The following is a 25,074-nucleotide window of genomic DNA, read 5'->3' as shown; positions in this document are numbered from 1 at the left end:
AGGAGGTGGATGGCCTACAATAGGCAAAGGGCCCAACAGCAGATCTGGAGGGGGGTGGTGTGTTCCTCCCCCTCCACCCACACAGGTAGAGACCTGCTACACCTGGAGGACAGTGACCTCACCTGCTCTACAGCTGAGAACAGGGAGGGGCTCCACCAGGATGTGACAGTGACTGAGGGGACAGAGATCCTGCTGCCCTGCGGCCCTCCACAGCAAGGTAACACACCCAGACAGGAAACTGCTGCCTTTCACTTGTTGCATTACACCAATATTAAATTTGTTTGTAACAACTTACATTTCAGATCAATCATACAAATGTGATGTGAATAAAGTAGCAGCTTTAATGATTACATTTTTTAAATCATGCTTGGCTTTATGACAGTAATACACTGTTGATGTATTTGTTCTAGATTCAACATGGTGGACGACTAATGGACAAGTTTCTGGAAGTCAGACGGGCCTGCTGATCAGTGACATCACAGAGGAAGACGCAGGGCTGTACGTGTGCATGTCTGGGCCAGAAGAGCAGTATATATCTGTATTTAACATCCATGTCCATAAGACACAGAGGAAAAGCAGAGGCACCAGGAGTTTACACTGGGAGAGGAAGCTGATAAACACAGAGGTAGGCAGCCTCCAGAGGGAGGGTCAGGGGACAGACCTGAACTCTCTAGATCTCCACAGGGCTTCTCAGAGAACACAGTCTGACCTGGTCCTGGCTGTCTGCCTGTCTGTATTCATCACCTTCCTGTTAGCATTTATACTTGGTGCTCTTGCCAGACCTCTCCTGGACCCTCTCTGGAGGAGGTGCTGTAACCGTACCAAGCAAAGCTCCTCCCCAGCCCAGTCGGTCTCCTCCGCTGGGCAGGGCCCCTACGACGATGACACCAATTCAGATGAGGAGGCTCGGGAGGAACTAGGAACACACAGGGAGAGTAGAGTGACATTCAGAGGACATCCTTCAGAAATAAGGGATCAGAGTAGCATTCCATACTATAATACTGTGTCCAATGGCAGACAGGACAACCTCGCTGGGGAATATGATGCAACATATGAGAATGTTTATGCAAAGAATATCTCACACCCCTCCCTTGAGGTCCATCACCCACCTGACGAGAAGCCCAGCGCACAGGGCTCAGGCAGCTCCCAACAGGACAGCCCAGAGACAGACATCCATAGTGGAGAACTCTCTGATGTCTCTCTGAGTGAACCACAAGTGGGTGCTCATCCAGTCCATACCCACCATGGCATGGAGTTTGAACCCATCCCTGACCCAGAACAGTTGCAGGGATATCGAAGCTCGTCCGTGTCTTCACACTCTGATCAGGAGAGGCCGGATAGGGATCAGGATATGGACTGGCCCAAAAACTATTTGGCTCAAAGATTGGAGGAGAAGTGCAAGACCCAGAACAATCCCTGGGAGCATCAATCCCTCCAGAAGGAAGATGACTCCTTTGAGCAGAGTTTAGATTTCCCTATGGTTAAACAAGTTGATGTGCCACAGATCAAGATCGGCAGCGTGGGTGAGATCCCTGGATTTACAGCTGAGCCCTTTACGGATTGGAAACCAATCAAGGCAGATCCAAACCCCATGGAGCCTGAGCTGTGGAATGACAGTGGAGAGAGCTTTGAGTTCCCTGATTCCATCCGAGGTGCATCGGCACAGTCCAGCAGTCAAGATCTCTCGGGTTCTGCTTTTGACGATCAGTTGAGAAAGGAGTATGAACAAGCTCGGAATGAAGAACCACTGGTGAAAGACCAGAGGGAGAATAATAAGCTGCTGGAGCTGAACCTAAGTTACAGTGGGAATGAACCTACAATGTACACTGTGAACCCAGAGACGGAGGTAGTGAAGGAGAAGATGATTGTCCAGAATGTGGGTGAACTGATACAGGAAGTTCAGAGTGCTCTGAAAACACAGGAGTGCTTTGATTGGTCCAGTGATCATGGGGATGAACCCACAAAGTACACAGTGAACGAGGAGCACGATGAGGATTCAGCTCAAGTTCCAGATGTCATGTACAGGGATCCATCTCTCAGTCTTGGAGACACTGTCTCTTTGGTGCCAAGGAAAGCTCTCAATATTGGCTTCTCCAAGGAAGGTTTTAAATATCAACCAGAGCCTGAGACAAGGTCGACTGGCTTGGCTCTAACCACCCATAGTGCCATCAGCACAAAGGAACCCCTTCCCCAACAGTCATTGGCCTCAGACGGGACAAGGGTTGGAGACCTCAGACTCAGTAAGCGTCTGGATATTCAGCCCCCTCAGGAAGCTCCACCTGCTGCCCCAGGTTCACCCTCTTCTAGCAGTGAGAGTAAGGATGAGACTACAATTAATCAAAAAACAGAAGAGGATAAAGCGAAGATCCCAGATTCATATTTCAGTCTTGCAGGCATTGATGTCTCTTTTGCCCCAAGGAGAGCTCTCAGTATCGGCGTCGCCAAGGACAGCTCTTATCATCCAGAGCCTGAGTCAAGGTGGTCTGGCCTGGGTCTCACCTCCCAGACTGCCATCAGCACAAAAGATGAAGGCTTTAAGAAATACACCAAGCCCCTTCCACAACTGTCTTTGCCAAAAACATCCCTCCCTTTCTCCACCTCTTCAGACTCTCAGATGGCTGAGGAGTCTCCAACTCAACTCTTCTATGTCCCCCCACTTGGGAGACGTCTGGATAGCCATCCCCCTCAGGAAGCTCCACCTGCGGCCCCAAGAACGCCCCCACCCTCTGGTTCATCCTCTTCTAGCACCGGGAGCGAGGATGAGACTACAATGAATCGAAAAAGAAAAGAGAAAGCTAAGATCCCTGATGTCACATATAGGGATTACTCTCTCAGATCTGGAGACACATCAACTAAAGTATCTTTCTCTCCGAGGAAAGATCTAAATATTGGCTTCTCCAGCGAGAGTTCTCAATATCAACATGAGTCTGTGACAAGGTACGAGAGTCTCACCAGAACAAAGGGTGGAGACTTTGATGAAGACAGCAAGCTTCGTCCCCAAATGTCTTTGCCCAAAACATCACTCCTTTCCACCACCTCCTCAGACAGGGTCAGAGCTGAGGAGCCACCAGTTAAAATCTACATCCCTGGACTTCAGAATATTCAGCCCCCTCAGGAAGCTCCACCTGCCAAATCATCCTCTTCCAGCTGTGAGAGTGAAGATGAGACTCCAGAACACACAATGAAACCAGCTAAAGACATCACAGATTATTTTTCCCCAAGGAGAACACTCAATATCAGCTTTAACAACTCAGCCAGTACCACAGATGAGGTGGAGAGGAAGACCGGAGCAGAGGACAGGTGGGATCAGCCAAGGCTTGGTAAGGTGAAGGCGCTGTCAGAGAGAACACGAAGGGACACAGAGGAAAGTTCTACAGACATGAATGTTTCTTTCTCCCAAATAAGAGCACTCAATATCAACTTTGATACCTCAGACAGCAGCACAGACGAGGTGGGGAGGAGTACCGGAGCAGACTACAGTAACCCTACTGAAGAAATCAGTCCCTCTCCCCAACTGTCATTGTACAAAACATCACGCTTTTTCTCCACCCCCACAGATGAGGCGAGGCCTAGAGGAGAGTATTCACTCCAAATTCCCCTACACAGGAAGCGCTTAGCTGTAGACATCCAGCCCCCCCTGGCTCTACCTGATGCCCCAGCAACACCTCCACCATCCCCAGAGGGAGAGGGGGCAGCAGGGTCTGGATGGAGGAGTAGGGAACAACAGATGAGAGCCATGGATGGATTTGGCTGTAACTCCATGACACAGGGAGACAGGAGCTATATGGGGTTAGTGGTTGCTAAACCATTCGGCATATCTCGTCCATATCAGAGCGTTACCTCAGAAATCATTATGACCACCCGGTGTAGTGAGGTCTCTACCTCTGGTGACCTCAATACGACCTACTCCAACTCCACCCTCCATTTTGAAACACACAAAGAGGGCAGTGAAGCTTGAGAGCTACAACTGTAATTGTTTGTACTGATTAAAGAAATCACCTGAGAAGTAAATGCAGCAATGAAAGTTGTTAAAACGTAAGTTGTTTATTTTAATTACATTGTTGTAAATGAGTGTAACACCAGACATGTTTGTCTTAATGAAAACAGCTGTTTAAGTGACTGAATGATTTCAGACTGACGCAAATAAAAGGTGGGACCATTAAAACCCAATTTCCCAGATTCATATCCACCTTTACTCACTCAGTACCCTACTCCCCTCTATTTTGCTACAAAATAATCTCTTCATGACACTGCCTCCACATTATGTGGAGGCCGATGCATCATAAATAAACCTGTAATGAAAGTCGCCCATATTGTGTTTGTGATGTTTTTATATCAGTTGATCTATGGGTACCTGGACAATAAGATGCACACATGACGTGGTAATTACTGTGGTAATGCAATAGTAAAAATACATTAGGCCTACAGTAACAGAATCAAACTTGATCCTGTGCAATTTAAAAACACAGAACGAACATCTCATCACAAACCACATTTGAATCTTTCTGTAAAGGAAGATGGCAAAGCAAAAATGAATGACAACAGTAAGTTAATATAGAGATACTGTAGGTTACAGTGAAAACAGACACATACATACTGTACATACATATACAGTCAGGACAGGGTTGTGCAACCTCCTGCGTTACCAATGTAGAACACCATCTGAATTAGACTTATTAGTGTGCAGTCCAGCCACTAGCTCCATCTCCAAAAACCTAATATAGACAAATATACTGATGACTGGACAGGACAGCCAAAGCATCATGGATCACTGATAGGTGGAGATCTCATGTGACCTTACTAATTCATAAATTGATCCATTTACTGTACATGCTTTAGTTGTGGATAAGATGCCACTGGGTTTGACCAATCAATGATTGACACCATTCTTACAACACATGCAGTCTCATGTTAATTTCAGTTCATGTCCATTTGTTTGAGAGACTGACAGTGGGGTTCTTTGTCGTTTTTACTGTGTGTGATAGGGGGGAGGGGTTGGCAAATGCAGGAGGGAAGTCCTCTTCCTCAAATGAGGTTACATGTGTGTTTCAGCTCTGAATATACACAATCATGGTTTTCATAAAGCGTTAAGACAACATGGAGGATATCAAATGAAGCACAAATTCCTGTACAAAAAAACAAAACAAGTTTTCAAAAATCTCATCCATTCACAGACGGCTCTGACGGAGAGCGTGCATGCAACGTTTCACTCATGACAATTGAGCGTCACATCACAGCCAGAGACAAAAGTTTATACATGTGTTACAAGAACATTAGCAAAAGCATAGCATCGTCACAGGGGTCTAATTCTAACCCTTCAATGTCCATGGTTTTGAGACCTCTTGAATGATAAGCCCAAAAGTCTAATTTCATCCTGATTTAATCCCTGACCACTGTGTGTGTGTGTGTGTGTGTGCGGGTGTGTGTGTGTGTGTGTGTGTGTGTGTGTGTGTGTGTGTGTGTGTGTTGAGCAAGTAAAGCAACCTCCATAAAAAATGTTGAGAAAAAAATAAAACTCTTACAAACCTACAGCTTAGAAACAGATTGGTCACATAAACCATGAATGCTGGCCAGTCCACTAACAACTGACCACTGCACTGTAATAAGAGTTAATAGGCAGCACTGCTGATTGGTTAGTTGTGGTATGAGGTCAACTGAAGCCTTCACAGGGGGCTAAAATACTTTAGCACAGGCTGGTGGTATCATAGTGAGCATGGGGATGAAAACCACTGGGGGCTCAAATTACTTTGTTATAGTAAACTGTGGAGGTGTCATCATCCACCTCTAACAGCTTTAGGGACCATGGCTAAAAGAACAACTACTGTAACACTCAGCCTGACACAATGTACTTCTTTAAGAATTCAAATTCAACCCAAATATAGGACAAAACTGATAGAAACGATGGGTTCTGTAGGATATAAAGAGACAAGCACAGATCAAGTTCAAAGCACAGATATACAATATTCAAATGTGCCCAGGTCAAAATGACCTTGATTTAAGACTAAGACCGACTGTTCAAAAGGGAGGGATTTCATTTGTTTTATTCCTCCTTACGGGAGCGAGGGGTTGAAGAGTGGATTTTTCTCTCACACAAAACCATTTAGCCCACGTCAGCCACTCATGAGAACAGTTATCCTATCACACAGCACACAGTGAGGGGGTGCAACGCCACAGGGGCTGCCATGTGCTTAACCACAATGCAACATGGGTAGGGAACATTACCCGGAGATAGTTGGTGTCTCCATAGTGACCATAAGTAATCTACATCCCAATCTCGCCAGGGCAGCTTACACCCAGTTTTGGACCTTACACCCCCCTGCAATCATTACCTGGAAGCACCACCTGTCATCGCTGACACGCACCTCTCCATTTTGTATAGTTTGTTTTCTCATAGCCGTCGTCGTTGTATTATGTTATTTTGTTGACATTTGTTGCAGTGTACCTGATGCTATGACATCTCTCTTTCTTTGTACCATTCCACAAACTCATCCAACAAAACTGGCCCTGACAAAATTAGAGAAAAGAATGATAACATTAGGGAATTGATCAGCTGTACCACTATGAGAATGAGTGTATTAGTGTCAGTGTGCGTGTGGATACTCACAGGCTCCATCCTCATCATAGTTACTGAGGTCCAGGTTGATTGTCCTGCTGAACTCTAAAACGTTGCACCACTGGTCTTTGTTGATGACCTTATACTTGGATTGCTAAATAAATGAGCATAGACAGGCAGTCAATACAAAGAACACTACATTCACACACAGTTCCCTCACTTTATTAAGTTGAATGTTACACAGGTTAGACTCCATACCTCTAAAAACTGATTGAACACAGGAAACAGTGACCAAGTCTTTCCCAGGAGAAGCCCCAACATGCACTTGGCGGTGTTCAGGTCTAAACTCCTCTGGTCCTTTTCCTGTACAATCAAAAATATACAGACATCGCTAAGGTCCCGGGTCAAATACGACTCAATTTAAATATTTAACTGTAAGTGATTAAGTAATACACTAAGCCTACTAGTAACGGTCAATGATTCTGTGTAATTCATGAGGACACAAAACCAAATCCCATGTGCTTTGTTTATTAAATGGTATTGATCTCACTTCAAGCACTATATTTCTATTCACTGTAAAGCTCAATTAATTGCTTTCAGGGGAACATGCCTTACAATTACTTAAAGCCAGACTATGTAAATAGCCCATCAGTACTCTTGACAAGCACTTCAGCCATGCAAGACAAACAAGAAAATAATCTTGACACTCAACTTATGAATACAAAGCTGAGAGCTGACAGCACAGCAATATTTTCATACCTGACGTCACTGATATTTTGTGTTTATTTCTATAAATGGTAATAAAGTTTAATGTATCATCTGTCGTGTGTTGAATCTAAATATCAACAAATAAATATCCAAGGTGAATGAATATCCCAGTCAGAGGAAATCTAGTGAGAATACCGCAGATCAGGTTTTGCCTCACTCACCCGAGCAAAGTCGAAGGCGTATCTGTAAATGAGCTTAAAGTTGGTGGTGTTGTTTAGGACAGACCTCAGGTAGTCCAGGGAGTTCCTCAGCCTCTCTGTGGAGTCGCACCTGACAACGCCAGAGAGACATGTTAGAGACAGACTAGAGTGTAGACAATAAAACAGACAGTTAACTATAAAGTAGACTATATGGGCAGACTATAACCCTAGTCTGGGGTCAGCACCATTTTGTACACTGCACAGCTAGAAATGGAAATAAACTATATGGACAGACACGCACAGAACATACAGTTGAAGTCGGAAGTTCATAAACACCTTAGCCAAATATATTTACACTCAGTTTTTCACAATTCCTGACATTTAATCCTAGTAAAAATTCCCTGTCTTAAGTCAGTTAGGATCACCATTTTATTTTAAGAATGTGAAATGTCAGAATAATAGTAGAGAGAATGATTTATTTCAGCTTTCATTTCTTTCATCACATTCCCAGTGGGTCAGAAATGTACATACACTCAATTAGTATTTGGTAGCATTGCCTTTAAATTGTTTAACTTGGGTCAAACATTTTGGGTAGTCTTCCACAAATTTTCCTATCTCATGATGCCATCTATTTTGTGAAGTGCACAATCCCTCCTGCAGCAAAGCACCCCCACAACATGAGGCTGCCACCCCCGTGCTTGGTATCCTTCGGGTTGCAAGCCTCCCCCTTTTTCCTCCAAACATAACGATGGTCATTATGGCCAAACAGTTCTATTTTTGTTTCATTAGACAAGAGGACATTTCTTTTAGTCTGGCTTTTTTATGGCGGTTTTGGAGCAGTGGCTTCTTCCTTGCTGAGCGGCCTTTCAGGTTATGTCGATATAGGACTTGTTTTACTGTGGATATAGATACTTTTGTACCCATTTCCTCCTGCATCTTCACAAGGTCCTTTGCTGTTGTTCTGGGATTGATTTGCACTTTTCGCACCAAAGTACGTTAATCTCTAGGAGACAGAACGCGTCTCCTTCCTGAGCGGTATGACAGCTGCGTGGTCACATGGTGTTTATACTTGCAAACTATTGTTTGTACAGATGAACGTGGTACCTTCAGGCGTTTGGAAATTTCTCCCAAGGATGAACCAGACTTGTGGAGGTCTACAGATTTCTTTAGATTTTCCCATGATGTCAAACAAAGAGGCACTGAGTTTGAAGGTAGGCCTTGAAATACATCCACAGGTACACCTCCAATTGACTCAAATTATGTCAATTAGCTTATCAGAAGCTTCTAAAGCCATTACATCATTTTCTGGAATTTTCCAAGCTGTTTAAAGGCACAGTCAACTTAGTGCATGTAAACTTCTGACCCACTGGAATTGTGATACAGTGAATTATAAGTGAAATAATCTGTCTGTAAACAATTGTTGGAAAAATTACTTGCAAAGTAGATGTCCTAACCAACTTGCCAAAACTCTAGTTTGTTAACAAGAAATTTGTGGAGTGGTTGAAAAATGAGTTTTAATGACTCCAACCTAATTGTATGTAAACTTCTGACTTCAACTGTATAATAAAAACACCCAAATTGAGAGCAGACTTACTGCAGGGAGCCCATGCCACTCAACCACTCCTGTAGGGTGAAGTAGCCCATACTCTGGGCATCTAACTTCCAGGCCAGAACCAGCATCACCACCTGTTCACAAACACCATACACTCACATATTATTATAAACGGAAATGCTTGATATTTCAAAAATTTACTTTCCAATTAATAATTTGAATCTTTGTGCCATCTTTCAATAAAATGGGGAAAATTAACTAAAACACAGGAGACTGAAAAGATTTGGCATGGGTCCTCAAAAGGTTCTACAGCTGCACCATCAAGAGCATCCTGACTGGTTCCATCACTGCCTGGTATGGCAACTGCTCGGCCTCAGACCGCAAGGCACTACAGAGGGTAGTGCGATTGGCCCAGTACATCACTGGGGCCAAGCTTCCTGCCATCCAGGACCTCTATACCAGGCGGTGTCAGAGGAAGGCCCTAAAAATGGTCAAAGACTCCAGCCACCCTAGTCATAGACTGTTCTCTCTGCTACCACACGGCAAGCAGTACCGGAGCGCCAAGTCTAGGTCCAAGAGGCTTCTAAACAGCTTCTACCCCCAAGCCATAAGACTCCTGAACATCTAGTCAAATGGCTACCCAGACTATTCACATTCCCCCCCCTCCCTCTCTCTCTACACCACTGCCACTCTCGGTTGTCATCTATGCATAGTCACTTTAATTAACTTCACCTACATGTACATACTACCTCAACTAACCGGTGCCCCCGCACATTGACTCTGTACCGGCACCCCCCTGTATATATTGTTATTTTTTTACTGCTGCTCTTTAACGGCTTGTTACTTTTATCTCTTATTCTTATCCGTATTTTTTTTAAACTGCACTGTTGATTAGGGGCTCGTAAGTAAGCATTTCACTCTAAGGTCTGTTGTATTCGGCGCATGTGACTAATAACATTTGATTTGATTTTGTCAAAGACTTCAGCCACCCAAGTCATAGACTGTACTCTCTGCTACCGCACGGCAAGCGGTACCGATGCACAAAGTCTGGAACCAACAGGACCCTGAACAGCTTCTACCCCCAAGTCAAAGGCCATCAGCATATCACCCTGCATACCACTGCTGGCTTTCTTCTGAAGCTAAGCAGGGTTGGTCCTGGTCAGTCCCTGGATGGGAGACCAGATGCTGCTGGAAGTGGTGTTGGGGGGCCAGCAGGAGGCACTCTTTCCTCTGGTCTAAAAAATGCCCCAGGGCAGTGATTGGGGACACTGCCCTGTGTAGGGTGCTGTCTTTCGGATGGGATGTTAAACAGGTGTCCTGACTCTGAGGTCATTAAAGATCCCATGGCACTTATTGTAAGAGTAGGGGTGTTAACCCTGGTGTCCTGGCTAAATTCCTAATCTGGCCCTCAAACCATCATGGCTACCTAATCATCCCCAGCTTACAATTGGTTCATCCCTCTCTCCTCCCCCCTGGTTGTTGCTGTAAATGAGAATGTGTTCTCAGTCAACTTACCTGGTAAAAAATAAGACTGCTGAACAGTTCATCAAATGGCTACCTGGACTATTTGCATTAACTCCCTTTTTTGTTGCATTGGCTCTATGCACACTCACTGGACTCTACCCACACACACGCCGTGGAAGAAGATACTCACGACTAGTGATGGCTGATGTGGGAGCACAACATGAGGACTACATTGTTTGGATGGCAGACCATCTGTGGGCTATCCGGGATTAAAAACACCTTATGTGGAAATCTCAATGAAGAGACAGTCCTAGGGTTACTGAAGCCAGGAGAGATGAAGACTGACAATACTTGAATTGACTAAATTAATATTACTGTGCGAATTAAATTGTCATATTTTGATTGTTTCAAGAGTTTATAAAGAGCTAAGAATTTTGACATGTTTTATTGTACTGTAAGTACTATAGATTTATTGCTACAGAGAAACTTATTCTGTTCGTCAGACAGCAGATAGTTCAAAGAGGAGCGACACAGGTGCCCCTGGTTAATTTAGAGAAGAGTTGTGATGATTAGATTCAAGAATGTGTGTGTGTGTGTGTTGTTTTCATGCCTTTGTTTTAATGTTATGGGCCATGCAAAGTGATGTTAAGTAGACGATAGGAGATACCGGGAGTTGGCACTCTTGGAAGAATAAAAGCTTTACTTAAACTTAGATCATGTTTGGATCTAATACCTGAGTTGTTGACCAATAGCATTAGTGTAAAGTTAACCTCCATGTAGGTCTGATATCTGATTGGTGTAACCGCTACTTCTCAGAGGTGTGACAATTGGGGTTGGCAAGACCAACACAGAGAATCCTGAATTCCTAAAACACCACATAGCAAATTCTTGCATACAGTAAAAAAAAAAAAAAAGAAGTCATTTCTGGGCTGCCATACACACACACACACACACATATTGACACCACAGACACACACTGCTGATACCGTTTATTATAAATCCTGATTGCCTAGTCCCTATTACCTCAGCTACCTCCTACCCCTGCACATTGACTCGGTACCAGCACCCCTTGAATAAAGCCTCAGTTATATTACTGTGTTTCCATTTCGCAAATTGTTCTTACTTTTTAACTCTGCATTGTTGTGAAAGGGCTCGTAAGTAAGCATTTCACAGTAAAGTCTACACCTGTTGTATTCAGAGCATTTGACAAATAACATTTTATTTATGATTTGCATGCACATGTAGATGGATTATAAATGTCACTCATCTACATAGACATGAATAGCCATCCTTACATTTTCGGGTTCCACTCCAATGTCTTCACAGAACTTCTCCATTCCCTCTGGCCCCACAACATCGTCACAGACTATCAAAGATACACACACACAGTGAGCCATTATACATACTGTATGACATCACAACCAGACACTCTACTCTATTTACATGGTGTGATGTCATAATCAGGAGGTCAAATCATTCACTATTATAACCAATCATAGTTTTTGTGATATCTTCATTTTTATGTCATACAATTCTAACATCACAGCAAAAATGACAATCACAATGCATACATACAGTAGCCATCCAAAGTTTGGACACACCTACACATGCAAAGGTTTTTCTTTATATTTACTACATTGCAGAATACATTGTAGCTTTGCATACTCTTGGCATTCTCTCAACCAGCTTCACCTGGAACGCTTTTCCAACAGTCTTGAAAGAGTTCCCACATATGCTGAGCACTTGTTGGCTGCTTTTCCTTCACTTTGCGGTCCAACTCATCCCAAACCATTTCAAGTGGGTTGAGGTCGGGTGATTGTGGAGGCCAGGTCAACTGATGCAGCATCACTCTCCTTCTTGGTCAAATAGCCCTTATGGGAACTCTTTCAAGAATGTTGGAAAAGTTCTAGGTGCCATCAAGGCAAACGGTGGCTATTTGAATAATCTAAAATATATAACACTTTTTTGGTTACTACATGATTCCATAGTTGATGTCTTCACTATTATTCTACAATGTAGAAAATAGTAAAAAAATAAAGAAAAACCTTGTAATGAGTAGGTGTCCAAACTTTTGACTGGTACTGTACCAACATAATTCTCTGACGCTATCCCACCTGCAAGGGACATACAAAACCTTAATCTACAGAAATTTCAGCAAGCAAGAGGCACCCTTTATGAAACAATCAATGATGCCCTAGTCACAGCCTTCTCATACAACAATTCAACTTTGACATGAAAAGCCCAATCTAAGGGTAACAGAAGGTATTTACACCGTTATGGTCTGTGTTTTATACAAACTGATAGAGGAAATGGAATATTATTTTTTCTACAATTCTTGTGTGTCTCACCTGCGTATTCGTAGAACCACTCCAGACATCTTTTACTGGAGAAGGTATCCTCCTCTCGGATTTGTGGTGCCTCATGTTTTCTAAAAACACTGCATTACGAAAAAGAACATTTCAGACAACCTACGGAACAAGTGCACACAGCATAGTTCACACATTACTGCGGGTGCTGGGAATACATTGTGCGACTTAAAATCCTACCGTCTGGGAGCATATTACACACTACGATGTAATAAAGGTTAATCCCTACTGGATGAGCTACGCGATGAAAAGTCCTCTTGCTGCTCTTTTGAATTTCTGAGTTGGCAATGACATATGCAAACTCATTGGGGAGACAAATCACTTATCATTAGGGTTGCAAAGGGTCGGAAACTTTCCGGAAAAGTTTTGGAAATTTTCTATGGGAAGTTAAGCCCGGGAATTCTTCAAAAAAAGTGCTTATTACAGTGAACCTTTTTTGTGGGATACAAGGCAATTCTACATCTTGCGGCATATTTTATATATATTAAACTATCCCCAATTCAATGGACAGCTGATCACATACATCACATGTACAGCTGATTCTCAAGATCTTGCACACTAATGAGATGTTATTGAGCCCACACTACTACACTGTCTGAGCCAAGGACTACATGCTTTCTGGTAAGTTTTGATTACAATACTGTGTGAGGTGAATATATTTTATATGACTTTTTGTTAACTAGTAAATAGTAGCCAACAGCAAAGTGTTTAAATCATTTCTAATTTGTTAACAATTTCTGCTACTTAGTTTTTGCTACCATTTGAGTTTTAGCTTGCTTGAGCCTGCTAACTGAGGAGTGTTAATTCACCTGTTTCCATACGTTTCATTTTTTTTAAAATTCTTACAAATGAGTTGTTTAATCTAACTGCTTAACTATTTGCATGTACATGGAATTGTATTAGTTGTTTTTTTTACTCATTTTTCATAATCTTTACAGGAAAATGCCACAGGCACTATCTGATGTGTGGAGACATTTCACTGCAGCTAATGCAGAATGAAAAGCTGTGTACATTTGCAAATACTGTGTCAAATCATATGTGAAGGATGCAACAAAGATGCAGAATCATCTCGCCAAGTGCATAAAGTTCCCTCAGCGCTCACAACAAGCAGCCTCTGGCAAAAGTCCCTCTACTTCTAGTCGAGGTGAAAATGATGAATCAGACACCTTATCGATAGCAAAAGCTCATGGTCCTCCTGGAATCAGAAGTTTTTTTGACTCAATAGAGGAATGTAGTCAGAAATGCTGATAAATGTCTTGCTCAAGCTGTGTATGCAACTGGTTCACCTCTGATGCTCACAGGCAATGTGTATTGGAAGAGATTTCAGAATGTCCTTCGCCCAGCATACACCCCTCCAACCGGACATGCTTTATCAACTCATTGCTGGATGCAGAATTCAAGTGAAGGTCAAGAAAAATCATAGCGAAGGCAGACTGTATTGCAATCATCTCTGATGGGTGGTCGAATGTTCGTGGGTAAGGAATAATTAACTACATAATCTCCACCCCTCAACCAGTATTCTACAAGGGCACAGACACAAGGGACAACAGACACACCAGTCTCTACATTGCAATTGAGCTGAAGGCAGTCAATGACCTTGGACCACAGAAGGTATTTGCACTGGTGACAGACAATGCTGCAAACATGAAGGCTAATTGGTCTAAAGTAGAGGAGTCCTACCCTCACATCACACCCATTGGTTGTGCTGCTCATGCATTGAATATGCTCCTCAAGGATGTCATGGCACTGAAAACAATGGATACACTCTACAAGAGAGCCAAGGAAATGGTTAGGTATGTGAAGGGTCATCAAGTTATAGCAGCAATCTACCTCACCAAGCAAAGTGAGAAGAATAAGAGCACCATATTGAAGCTGCCCAGCAATACCTGTTGGGGTGGTGTTGTTATCATGTTTGACAATCTCCTGGAGGGGAAGGAGTCTCTCCAAGAAATGGCCATATCACAGTCTGCCGATATGGACAGCCCCATCAAGAGGATCCTCCTGGATTATGTATTTTGGGAGAGAGTGGTAAGCAGCCTGAAACTCCTGAAAGCTATAGCAGTACCCACTGCACGGAGAGGGAGACAATACCATCCTGTCTGATGTTCAGACTCCGCTTGCAGATGTAAGAGAATAAATCCGTACTGCCCTGCCCACTTCACTGTTACTCCAAGCAGAGGAAACTGCAATTCTGAAATGCATCAAAAAGCGTGAAGACTTATGCCTGATGCCCATACACACCGCAGCGTACATGCTGGACCCAAAGTATGCTAGCAAGAGTATCCTGTCTGGTGCAGAGATCAACAAGACCTATGGTATCATCCTACCGTGTCTCGCCACCTTGGCCTGGATGAGGGCAAGGTTCTTGGCAGTCTGGCGAAGTACACTTCCAAGCAAGGGCTTTGGGATGGAGATGCAATTTGGCAGTCGTGCCAACATACAGTTGAAGTTGGAAGTTTACATACACCTTAGCCAAATACATTTAAAAACATAGTTTCTCATAATTCCTGACATTATATCCTCAAACATTCCCCGTCTTCGGTCTGTTAGGATCACAACTTTATTTTAGTATTGTGAAATGTCAGAATAATAGTAAGGAGAACGATTTAATTCAGCTTTTATTTCTTTCATCACATTCCCAGTGGGTCAGAAGTTTACATGCTACCAAATACTAATTGAGTGTATTGTCTTTAAATTGTTTAACTTCAGTCAAACGTTACAGGTAGCCTTCCACAAGCGTCCCACAATAAGTTGGGTGAATTTTGGCTAATTCCTCCGGACAGAGCTGGTGTAACCGAGTCAGGTTTGTAGGCCTCCTTGCTCGCACACGCTTTTTCACTTCTGCCCACACATTTTCTATAGGATTGAGGTCAGGGCTTTGTGATGGCCACTCCAATACCTTGACTTTGTTGTCCTTAACCATTTTGCCACAACTTTGGAAGTATGCTTGGGGTCATTGTCCATTTGGAAGACCCATTTGCGACCAAGCTTTAACTTCCTGACTGATGTCTTGAGATGTTGCTTCAATATATCCACATCATTTTTCTACCTCATGATGCCATCTATTTTGTGAAGTGCACCAGTCCCTCCTGCAGCAAAGCACCCCCACAACATGATGCTGCCACCCGCGTGCTTCATGATTGGGATGGTGTTCTTTGGCTTGCAAGCCTCCCCCTTTTTCCTTCAAACATAACGATGGTCATTATGGCCAAACAGTTCTATTTTTGTTTCATCAGACCAGAAGACATTTCGCCAAAAAGTATGATCTTTGTCCCCATGTGCAGTTGTCTGGCTTTTTTTTTTAATGGCGGTCTTTTTCCTTGCCGAGCAGTTTTTCAGGTTATGTCGATTTAGGACTTGTTTTACTGTGGATATAGATGCTTTAGTACCCGTTTCCTCCAGCATCTTCACAAGGTCCTTTGCTGTTGTTCTGGGATTGATTTGCACTTTTCGCACCAAAGTACGTTCATCTCTAGGAGACAGAACGCATCTCCTTCCTGAGCGGTATGATGGCTGCGCGGTCCCATGGTGTTTATGCTTGCATACTATTGTTTGTACAGATGAACATGGTACCTTCAGTCATTTGGAAATTGCTCCCAAGGATGAACCAGAATTGTGGAGGTATACAATTTTTTTTCTGAGGTCTTGGCTGATTTCTTTTGAAATACATCCACAGGTACACCTCGAATTGACTCAAATGATGTCAATTAGCAGAAGCTTCTAAAGTCATGACATCATTTTCTGGATTTTCCCAAGCTGTTTAAAGGCACAGTCAACTTAATGTATGTAAACTTCTGACCCACTGGAATTGTGATACAGTGAATTATAAGTGAAATAATCTGTCTGTAAACAATTGTTGGAAAAATGACTTGTCATACACAAAGTAGATGTCCTTACCGACTTACCAAAACTATAGTTTGTTAACAAGAATTTTGTGGAGTGGTTGAAAAATGAGTTTTAATGACTCCAACCTAAGTGTATGTAAACTTCCGACTTCAACTGTATCACATCAGCCACCTGGTGGAAGGGATTTTGTGGATCTGAGGCTCTTTCCCCCGTTGCCTCCCTCACCCTCCAAATCCCACCAACATCAGCCGCCTCAGAGGGCAACTGGTCCTTGTTTGGGAACACACACCAAAGCATGCAATAGGCTGACCAATACAAGGGTTGAAAAATAGGTGGCCATCTGGGCAAATTTGAGGCTTTTTGAGCCTGACAACGAGCCATCCTCAACAAGGTTGGAAAGTGACAGTGAAGATGAGGCCTCAGAGTCTGATGTTCAAGAGGGGGACATTGAGAAGGTCCAGGGAGAAGACATGGAAGCCTGAGAGGAAGACAACCAAAGCTTTAGTTTCTAGACTGTCATTTTACAGATGTATGTTGAAAATGTTTTTGGGAGATGTGATGGATCATTGGGGATCATTCAATATTCCCTTTTGTTGTTCAGTGAAATCATCCCATGTGAAGAGTCAACTCATTTAATAAAAGTTAATTTCATAACTAAATTGTTTTTATTACATTTATATTGGAAGGATTTAATTTGCAAGTGTCTAGTTATGATAAGTTTAAAGGTTTGTTTCTGTCTCCATATGATATGGTAAATATATACAATGCAAAAAATATCTACATTTAAATGGCATTAATATTAATTTGCATACATTTCCATTAATTCCCATGGAAAGTTTCCACCTCTGAATATTCCCCAAAATGTGCAACCCAAGTCATTATTCATGGATACATTTTCAGGGAACAGGTAATCTCTGAAACCCAGAAAAAACATTTGTGCGTCATTAGGTTCTGGGGGGGAGATGTAGGAGAAAATCTACTAAAACGAGGAGCGGAAGCAGGGCCATAACTCCAACACCCCTCTCTCTGCAAGTTTCAGGCAAGGCTATGGGTTAAATGTACCCTACCCCTCCCAATTTGGAAAGTGCACACCCGCTAAACCGTGATTTGTTCAAATAACCAGTTACAAAAACCTGCACACATAACCTTTGCTCGTTAGTCATCAAATCCAACATTCTTTTCACAGATGTTACGATAAAATGTTTGTGCATGAGAGATTAGTGAACAGTGAAACTGAATAAGACTGTTGGATATAACTCCTCTCCTATACAGTCTAGTTACTTAGCTAACTGATGCATACGTTGGTAGTACCTGTCCTGGCGACTCTTCTTAGCTGACAGGTCATCTCCAGCAGTGGGTCTCCTCTTTTTCCTAGGAGGCATGGCTCTGGAGCAGCAGGCTGAGAGAAACACATTATGAGTGATATAGAGAGAGTGATATATAAGTGTCACATGGGTCTGCATTAGGTGCAGGCAGGGTCGGTACCTGTGGAGTGACCGTTATGTCCAACGTCCTCCGTCAGGTTCTGAGGGGAGGGATAAATGTATTAGGCAACTACCACCAAAATACACAAACAAACACACACTGCAGCACTGACATTAGCATGCATTGAGCAAGGGGAGGGAGGGTGTGTAGGGACAGGAAGCTTGCTCTCTCATTTCCTCAAGCTTGTAACCTTTAAAGATGCAGTTGTTAGTTCAGACTGCGAGAGAGGGAGGAGAGCCGAGAGGATGAATCACACCCTTTAAGGGTCCATCCAGGAATTCAAAATGAATCTATAACTAATTAATAACTTGGATTCATTTGTAGATAAGGGGAAATGTCCATGATCAAATCCATTGCATCGTGCCAGAGTAAGTCCAACTGGAAATAACAGTTGGAACAGGTGACTGGTACTCATATGACACAATGATATGAGGGCAAAAAGCTGTTACCAGCCTGTGCAGGGTGTGGTAGATTTTGTGAATGCCGGCCAGTGTAGACAAATGGGTGTGCAGCTGAAAATCTATAGGGGGAAAAAAAATAAAGTCAGCAATGTGCCGAAATTGTAACACTACATATGGAACACATATGCAACAGTACTTGTAACAGTATATGAAACAAAAATATGCTGCTCACACAGAAACAACCTCATCTTAATGACGTGCTGCATAACATGTCAATTCACTAGGTTTCCCAAGGCACAGAGAAGGGAGAGCTCACCATCTGCTACCCACAGCCTGCCTACATCATGCTCCCTCTGTCATAGCCAGAGTCACCTCTTGCATTCAGCCAATAGGAATGAGAACGCATGCATGTACAACCATCTTATTCACCATCTTCATCATTTGCAACAGCTGGGATAACTAAATAGTGACGTACCAGCACACAATCAAGGCATTTCATCAGGATGGGTATGACTATTTTTTTAAAGCATTTTTATGCTGATATTAGCAGTCTTCTCTCACAGTATACCAACAAGAAGGTGGTATGATGAAGAACTATAATGCAATAGGCTCCTGCTAGATAAAAGGCAATAGTATTCAGTGGCCTACAGATCATAAGCCGGGCTGATCTTTTTTTATTTAACTAGGCAAGTCAGTTAAGAACAAATTCTTATTTACAATGCCGGCCTAGGAACAGTGTGTTAACTGCCTTGTTCAGGGGCAGAACGACATATTTTTACCTTGTCAGCTCGGGGATTCGATCTCGCAAAATCTCGGTTACTGGCTCAACGCTCTAACCACTAGGCTACCTGCCGAATACCAACATGTGGATGGTATTCAATATATGTATTTATCGTATAAAAGGGTTCAAAGAATGCCAGACAAAATCTGGTTGTCGATTTTGATTAAACACTACGCGGACATACGCTTATCCAATAAATATATATATATATATTTTTTTTTCTTTAACCTCATCTACGTTCACTAAGTGTCAACTTAGTTTTATGAAAACGCTCACACAAGCAGGAGACTGAATCCAGTTATACATGTGTCGAACCACATCAAACACTAGATTAATATAGCCTACCTAAAATAGGTACAGACGCACAATTTGCAGAGTTTACAAAGTATCTAGAGAGTAGATGGAGACATGGATGTTGTAGTCCATTTCCTGGATTAAGGTTCTTATATCCGGAGAAATGGAGAGTGGAATTAGACTACAATTCCCAGACCTCAGAAATTAATTTCATTCAACAACCCTCTACTCACCCCAACTGATGAATGCATGTTATATTGTTACAAAAATACGTTACATCCTATGGAATAGTCCATACAAATATATTATCGTTCTCTTGTAACAGTTGATGTAGATGATGCGCAGTCGGAGAGAGCTATTGCAGTAGGCATAGAAATACAGAACTGCGTCACAATTTATCCTCAAATTTTCCGGGGGAGAACAGTTTTCCGCATTTGCTTGGAAAACTGACCTATTTAGTCTTACACAACATTGTTTTCCAAGTGTTACTTACTATGCAACTGCACTCCCACCCGTAAAAAAGCGACACAATATCAGTATAAAATGGTCGACAATAATGACACATTAAGCAGATGTAATGAACAGAATAGCAGTCTTGGCAATGTTACCGTAACTAACAATTTCCAACAAAATGTAAATGCCTCCAGCAATGACAGTACACAGAATTCTCCCTTTGTTGCGCCCCAAGACAACACTGGGAAAGGCAATAGTCAGATAGTCGGTACATACATTTATTCAATCACTCGATTAACAGTTCATAGAACCATTCAAATCTAAAAGTAGACATATGCAACAGACTCGGTTATCAATACGTGGAGCCTATCCTACTGCGCGTAAAATACACCAAAAGCCACAACTATACTTACTTGCCGCATCAGAGAGCATTTTTTATAAACACACAACTGTCTGTGTGAAGTCCGAGGACCGCCAGTAGGCGGAACATGTCAACATAACCATGCCCACAGATAATTTAGGTGGACGAGGAACCTAGTAGCCGCACCCCTAATCCTTCATGATAGGCTGTCTCTGGTGTCATTTGGGACAGCTGTAGACAAAGAATTAAGAAGCTCCTCTGGATGAACGTGACAGGTCAAAGTTCCAAACCAGACCATCCCACCGCTGTGGTTCATTGGCTAGGAAACGATCTACATAATCAGTGAGAAGATTCTATGAATGCCCGGGTGAACCGGGTTAGCGTTTATTGCATGCCAGGCTGTAATAAAGTAGGCCCACCCACTGGGGAGCCAGGCCCAGCCAATCTGAATGAGTTTTCCCCCACAAAAGAGCTTTATTACAGACAGAAATACTCCTCAGTTTCATAAGCTGTCTGGGTGGCTGGTCTCAGACTATCCTGCAAGTAAAGAAGCCAGATGTGGAGATCCTGGGCTGCCGTGGTTACACGTGTTCTGCAGTTGTGAAGCTGGTTGGATGTACTGCCAAATTCTCTAAAAACAATGTTGGAGGCTTATGGTAGAGAAATTAACATTCAATTCTCTGGCAACAACTCTGGTGGACATTCCTGCAGTCAACATGCTAATTGCACGCTCACTCAAAACTTGAGACATTGGTGGCATTGTGTTGTGTGCACATTTTAGAGTGGTCTTTTGTCCCCAGCACAAGGTGCACCTGTGTAATGATCATGCTGTTTAATCAGCCTTTTGATAGGCCAAACTTGTCAGGTGGATTATCCTGGCAAAGGAGAAATGCTCACTAACAGGGATGTTAAACAGAAATATACTTTTTGTGCGTATGGAACATTTCTGGTATCTTTTATTTCTGCTCATGAAACCAACACTTTACATGTTGCGTTTATATTTTTGTTCAGTACATGTCGGTTCTAAAATACAATTGGTTACACAGAAAACTTATTGTAGGGTGTGATTTTATTTATTGTTCCCCACCTGAATTAATAGTTTTTTTGTCTCAAATTTAAAATGTTATTCTGGTACCCCATGCCTCTGCAACATTTGACAAGCATAATAATTTTGTCATGCACAAAGCTTATTTAGCCTAATTACATAATTATAATGAATAAAGTTAAATTTATTTGTAAAATTATTCGCCGCATGTTACAAATAAAGTTTGATTTGATTTAATAACTCTACCTACATGTACATATTACCTTTATTACCTCGACTAACCGGTGCCCCCACACATTGACTCTGTACCGGTATCCCCTGTATATAGCCTCGCTATTGTTATTTTACTGCTGCTCTTTATTTATTTGTTACTTTTTTTTCTTCTTATTATTATTTTTTAACTGCATTGTTGGTTAGGGGCTTGTCAGTAAGCATTTCACTGTAAGGTCTACACCTGTTGTATTTGGCGCATGTGACAAATAGATTTGATGAAACACTTAACTAGACAACTAACTACATGAGATGAGAATAGAGAGCACTAGTATATGCAACATAACTTAAGATATTTGAATGGGGATGAATTACACTATAGACCACATAACTTGCTCTTATTTTATATATTTAAAGAATATTGACTCTTTCACAGAGTGATTAGATTAATAAATATCTACCCCACCTCACAGATGCAGAACAAGAGCATAAACATCCATTTATCATGCTGTTTTATACTGGCTAGGGTAAAGAAACATGTTCAAAGGTGAGTTGAATGACTCAGGGATTTTCATGAAATGGAGGTTTCTGTTCAATTGCATCATGGCATTATAACATATAAATAATCACAAAATAGGTTTTATTAGGACAGCTTTGACCTGTGTGTGAGTTTGTGTGTGTGAGCAAGCGAGAGAAAGAGCTTTTCCGATGTCTATATTAAAGGCTTTTTCAACAGGCCTTTTGGTGGGCAGGGCCTCTTCAGTGTTTACTCAAAAAGGGAGGAGTGAGAGAGGCTTTGTAGACGAGGAAAATACGAGAGTAAAGTGAAAGGAGTAGCAACGAAGACCATAGGTAATTCAGGTCCAAGTGAAAAGTTGAGCAGAGTATTTGAGCAAATAAGAGATTCTTTCAGACACTTGACATCATGAGCTCTGAAACCCTTGAGAAAACACTAACAGTGAAGGCAGAAGGAGCCACCCCATGGGAGAAGGTGAAACACGCACACACAATTTCTCGGACACGATTAGTGAACTGTATGGTGTGGGTGACCTCTAATCTCTGACCTGTCTGGTGTGTCCCAGTGTCAACATGGAGATCGACACATCCACAGAGACGATGTGAGACAAATCTGGAAGGAGTGCAAGGAAGAGAGCTTCTGGTATAGAGGTATTGACCAAGGGCGCTGAACTTTTTAATCCAAGCAATTACACATGCACTGCAAAAAGCTTGTTATTTCTCAAAGAAACTCCATTGATGCTAGACCCTCTGTGGCTTGCTCGCCATTTCTAGGTGGGTAGTGCATCTTTTGTAAACAGCAAACCCATTAGTAGGAGTCGTATAAGTCAGTGGCCCTTTAATCAGGCCCCTTTCCCTGGCTATGGCACGTTTTCAAATTCTACCGTCTGCATTCCAAACCCTGTCTCAGAGCAAAAAATTGCCCCCATCTGAGTATGCTTTTGGCGATTGATGATGGGCCTGTATTCAAAGCGTTACTTCGGGAGAGGACTTTAAACCTTTTTTTAATGCTTTGTTCTTTGACCATCGGTCACCAGAGGGGTTAATAAGCTCCATTACAGCGGAAGCTCAGTGAAGAGGCATGATACATATACCGCTGAAAATCAAACTCACTCCGTTAGAAAATAAGTGTTTCCGTGTCACACTACTGGACATTCTAACTAAGTGGTGTGGGGAAAAACAGGACTCCCTTTGATTTTAATAATATCTTCGCACCACAGGAACAAGTTGATTTGTCCTCAGTGTGGGGTTATTGTAGTGCAGGTTTGATTGAATCCGGCCGCCGTAAATTGGTACAACTACTAACCTCTGTTCTCATGTTCCTCTCAGCTCTTCCCCTCTCTCTGGGAAGCATGGCTGTCACTGGGGGGCTCATCTACAAAGGTAAGACACTCACATAACATTAGTCATAGTTTAAATCAAGGTTCAGGTTTAACATCATTAACAAACATGCACTGTATAATATTTTGTGACAGGAGTTTGGAGTGCATCAAAGACACTTGGCCCATTCCCAAAACTAGCAGGTGAGCTGTGAGCCCATTAGTGGAAGTAGAGGGTTCTGTCCAGCATGTTTTATCATGTGTTTCCAATACTTATGTTTGGGGAAACCTGGTTTATATGGTGACTTAGTTACACATCTTCCTCAGTGCTGATGGGACTATTGGATTCAGTTGCTGCTCCCTACTCAGTGGTAAATGCACAGTTGCTAGATAAACACTGATTAATAAAAAGGGGATAGGCTTCTTTGGACATTCCAAAAGTGGCAGCTAGACTTAACCTGTATTACAGAGTTTTAACATGTTTATGACCAATGATCTTGTCCCTTCAGCGGCTGGCGTCCTTGGTTATGCAGTGGGGAAGGCTTCCTATGTTCCAACCTGCAGAAATAAGTTCCAGAGACTTGGGCCCGTCTTTGGTCCAGAATCAGAATATGGTTTTGGACCCGGCCCATTTGGAGGCCGTGGTTCTGGCCCAGGACACAGGTGAGTAGAGCTGAGGAATTTGTCACTTCTGTTGCCCATGCTAGTCTTTTTTCTGAAGGGATTATGTAACAGGGAGATAGATACCAGCTATGTGGCTTAAACCTTATCATGCCAGTGGGTTATCTTTTTTGTCCAAGTTAAGGCACTAGCATAAGAATTGTATTTATTGCATGTTGGTGTGAGTGATACTAAAGCTTAATCTCTCGCGGACAGATACACGTAACATAGCATCTAATGTAATCACTTAAGATTTTAGTTATGGGTTTCCGAAATTATACTAAAGCGGTTGGTGAGTTAATGTTAACAGGTTCCTCTGCCTCTTTTAGACACTGCCACCACGTGTGTGAAGAGTGTAAGCGACAGCAAGCCCCTGCTGCACCAATAGAGGGTGTGCAAAGCTAAAACACACACACTCTGTCTACACCCAACGTTTGTGTACTCAATTCTAAAGATCCTTGTCTGTTCTCCCCCAAGTATGTTTTACAAACCTTGGAGTCCAATTCAGGCGATGCATTGCAAATGGACATGAAGTCATGATTTTGTAAAAGTTCTACCAAAAATAAAGATTGCGTATTTACCTCAGTTAAATACCTTGATGATTTGTGTTGTTGAGGTTTGTGTGTCTTCAGGATGACAACATGTAGCAGTCACAGCCGAGGGACAGCCATCGCAGCATTGTTGAATAGATCTGAGATGGCTGTGCCATATTCTTTTAATTATGAAAGTTAACACCCCTCCAATTTATACTCCAGCAGAGACAGAACGATCAGAGGCCCTGGGGGCGTGTTATTTAATGTATTGGTGTGTGGTTTGCATGAGACTCAAGGTCATAAGTAGTCTATGAGTGAAAATCACTT

General features: G+C 42.5%; 2 protein-coding genes across 5 annotated transcripts; one reads left to right on the top strand and one right to left on the bottom strand.

The window, feature by feature from the left end:
* Window positions 1–348: 348 nt before the first annotated feature.
* Window positions 349–20,580, bottom strand: LOC120054920 (DCN1-like protein 4). 3 transcript variants are annotated; one of them, XM_039002658.1, is made up of 12 exons: window positions 20,517–20,580; window positions 18,624–18,694; window positions 18,175–18,214; window positions 18,001–18,088; window positions 12,826–12,914; window positions 11,773–11,843; window positions 9,056–9,147; window positions 7,483–7,591; window positions 6,812–6,916; window positions 6,605–6,707; window positions 6,443–6,504; window positions 349–916 (listed from the first exon to the last, which is right to left on the bottom strand). In XM_039002658.1, exons 1-11 carry the CDS (start codon window positions 20,533–20,535, stop codon window positions 6,449–6,451), a joined length of 843 nt encoding a protein of 280 aa, XP_038858586.1. In that variant the 5' UTR covers window positions 20,536–20,580; the 3' UTR covers window positions 349–916; window positions 6,443–6,448. The 3 variants fall into 3 exon arrangements, with proteins under 3 accessions (XP_038858586.1, XP_038858585.1, XP_038858587.1); XM_039002657.1 differs by lacking the exon at window positions 349–916 and having other exon boundaries at window positions 4,020–6,504; XM_039002659.1 differs by lacking the exons at window positions 349–916; window positions 18,001–18,088; window positions 18,175–18,214; window positions 18,624–18,694; window positions 20,517–20,580 and adding an exon at window positions 14,730–14,765 and having other exon boundaries at window positions 4,020–6,504.
* A 1,917-nt stretch (window positions 20,581–22,497) lies between these two features.
* Window positions 22,498–24,818, top strand: ociad2 (OCIA domain containing 2). Of its 2 annotated transcripts, XM_039001951.1 has the most exons (7): window positions 22,498–22,710; window positions 22,802–22,886; window positions 23,565–23,618; window positions 23,711–23,758; window positions 23,882–23,925; window positions 24,064–24,217; window positions 24,544–24,818. In XM_039001951.1, the coding sequence occupies exons 1-7, from the start codon at window positions 22,645–22,647 to the stop codon at window positions 24,600–24,602; spliced, it is 510 nt and encodes a 169-aa protein (XP_038857879.1). In that variant the 5' UTR covers window positions 22,498–22,644; the 3' UTR covers window positions 24,603–24,818. The 2 variants fall into 2 exon arrangements, with proteins under 2 accessions (XP_038857879.1, XP_038857880.1); XM_039001952.1 differs by lacking the exon at window positions 23,882–23,925 and having other exon boundaries at window positions 22,503–22,710.
* Window positions 24,819–25,074: the final 256 nt, after the last annotated feature.

The sequence above is a fragment of the Salvelinus namaycush genome, chromosome 10 (genome assembly GCF_016432855.1).
Source record: "Salvelinus namaycush isolate Seneca chromosome 10, SaNama_1.0, whole genome shotgun sequence".
NCBI lineage: Eukaryota > Metazoa > Chordata > Actinopteri > Salmoniformes > Salmonidae > Salvelinus > Salvelinus namaycush.
Note: the sequence above shows the minus strand (reverse complement) of the source record. Positions and strands in the feature narration are given on the sequence as shown.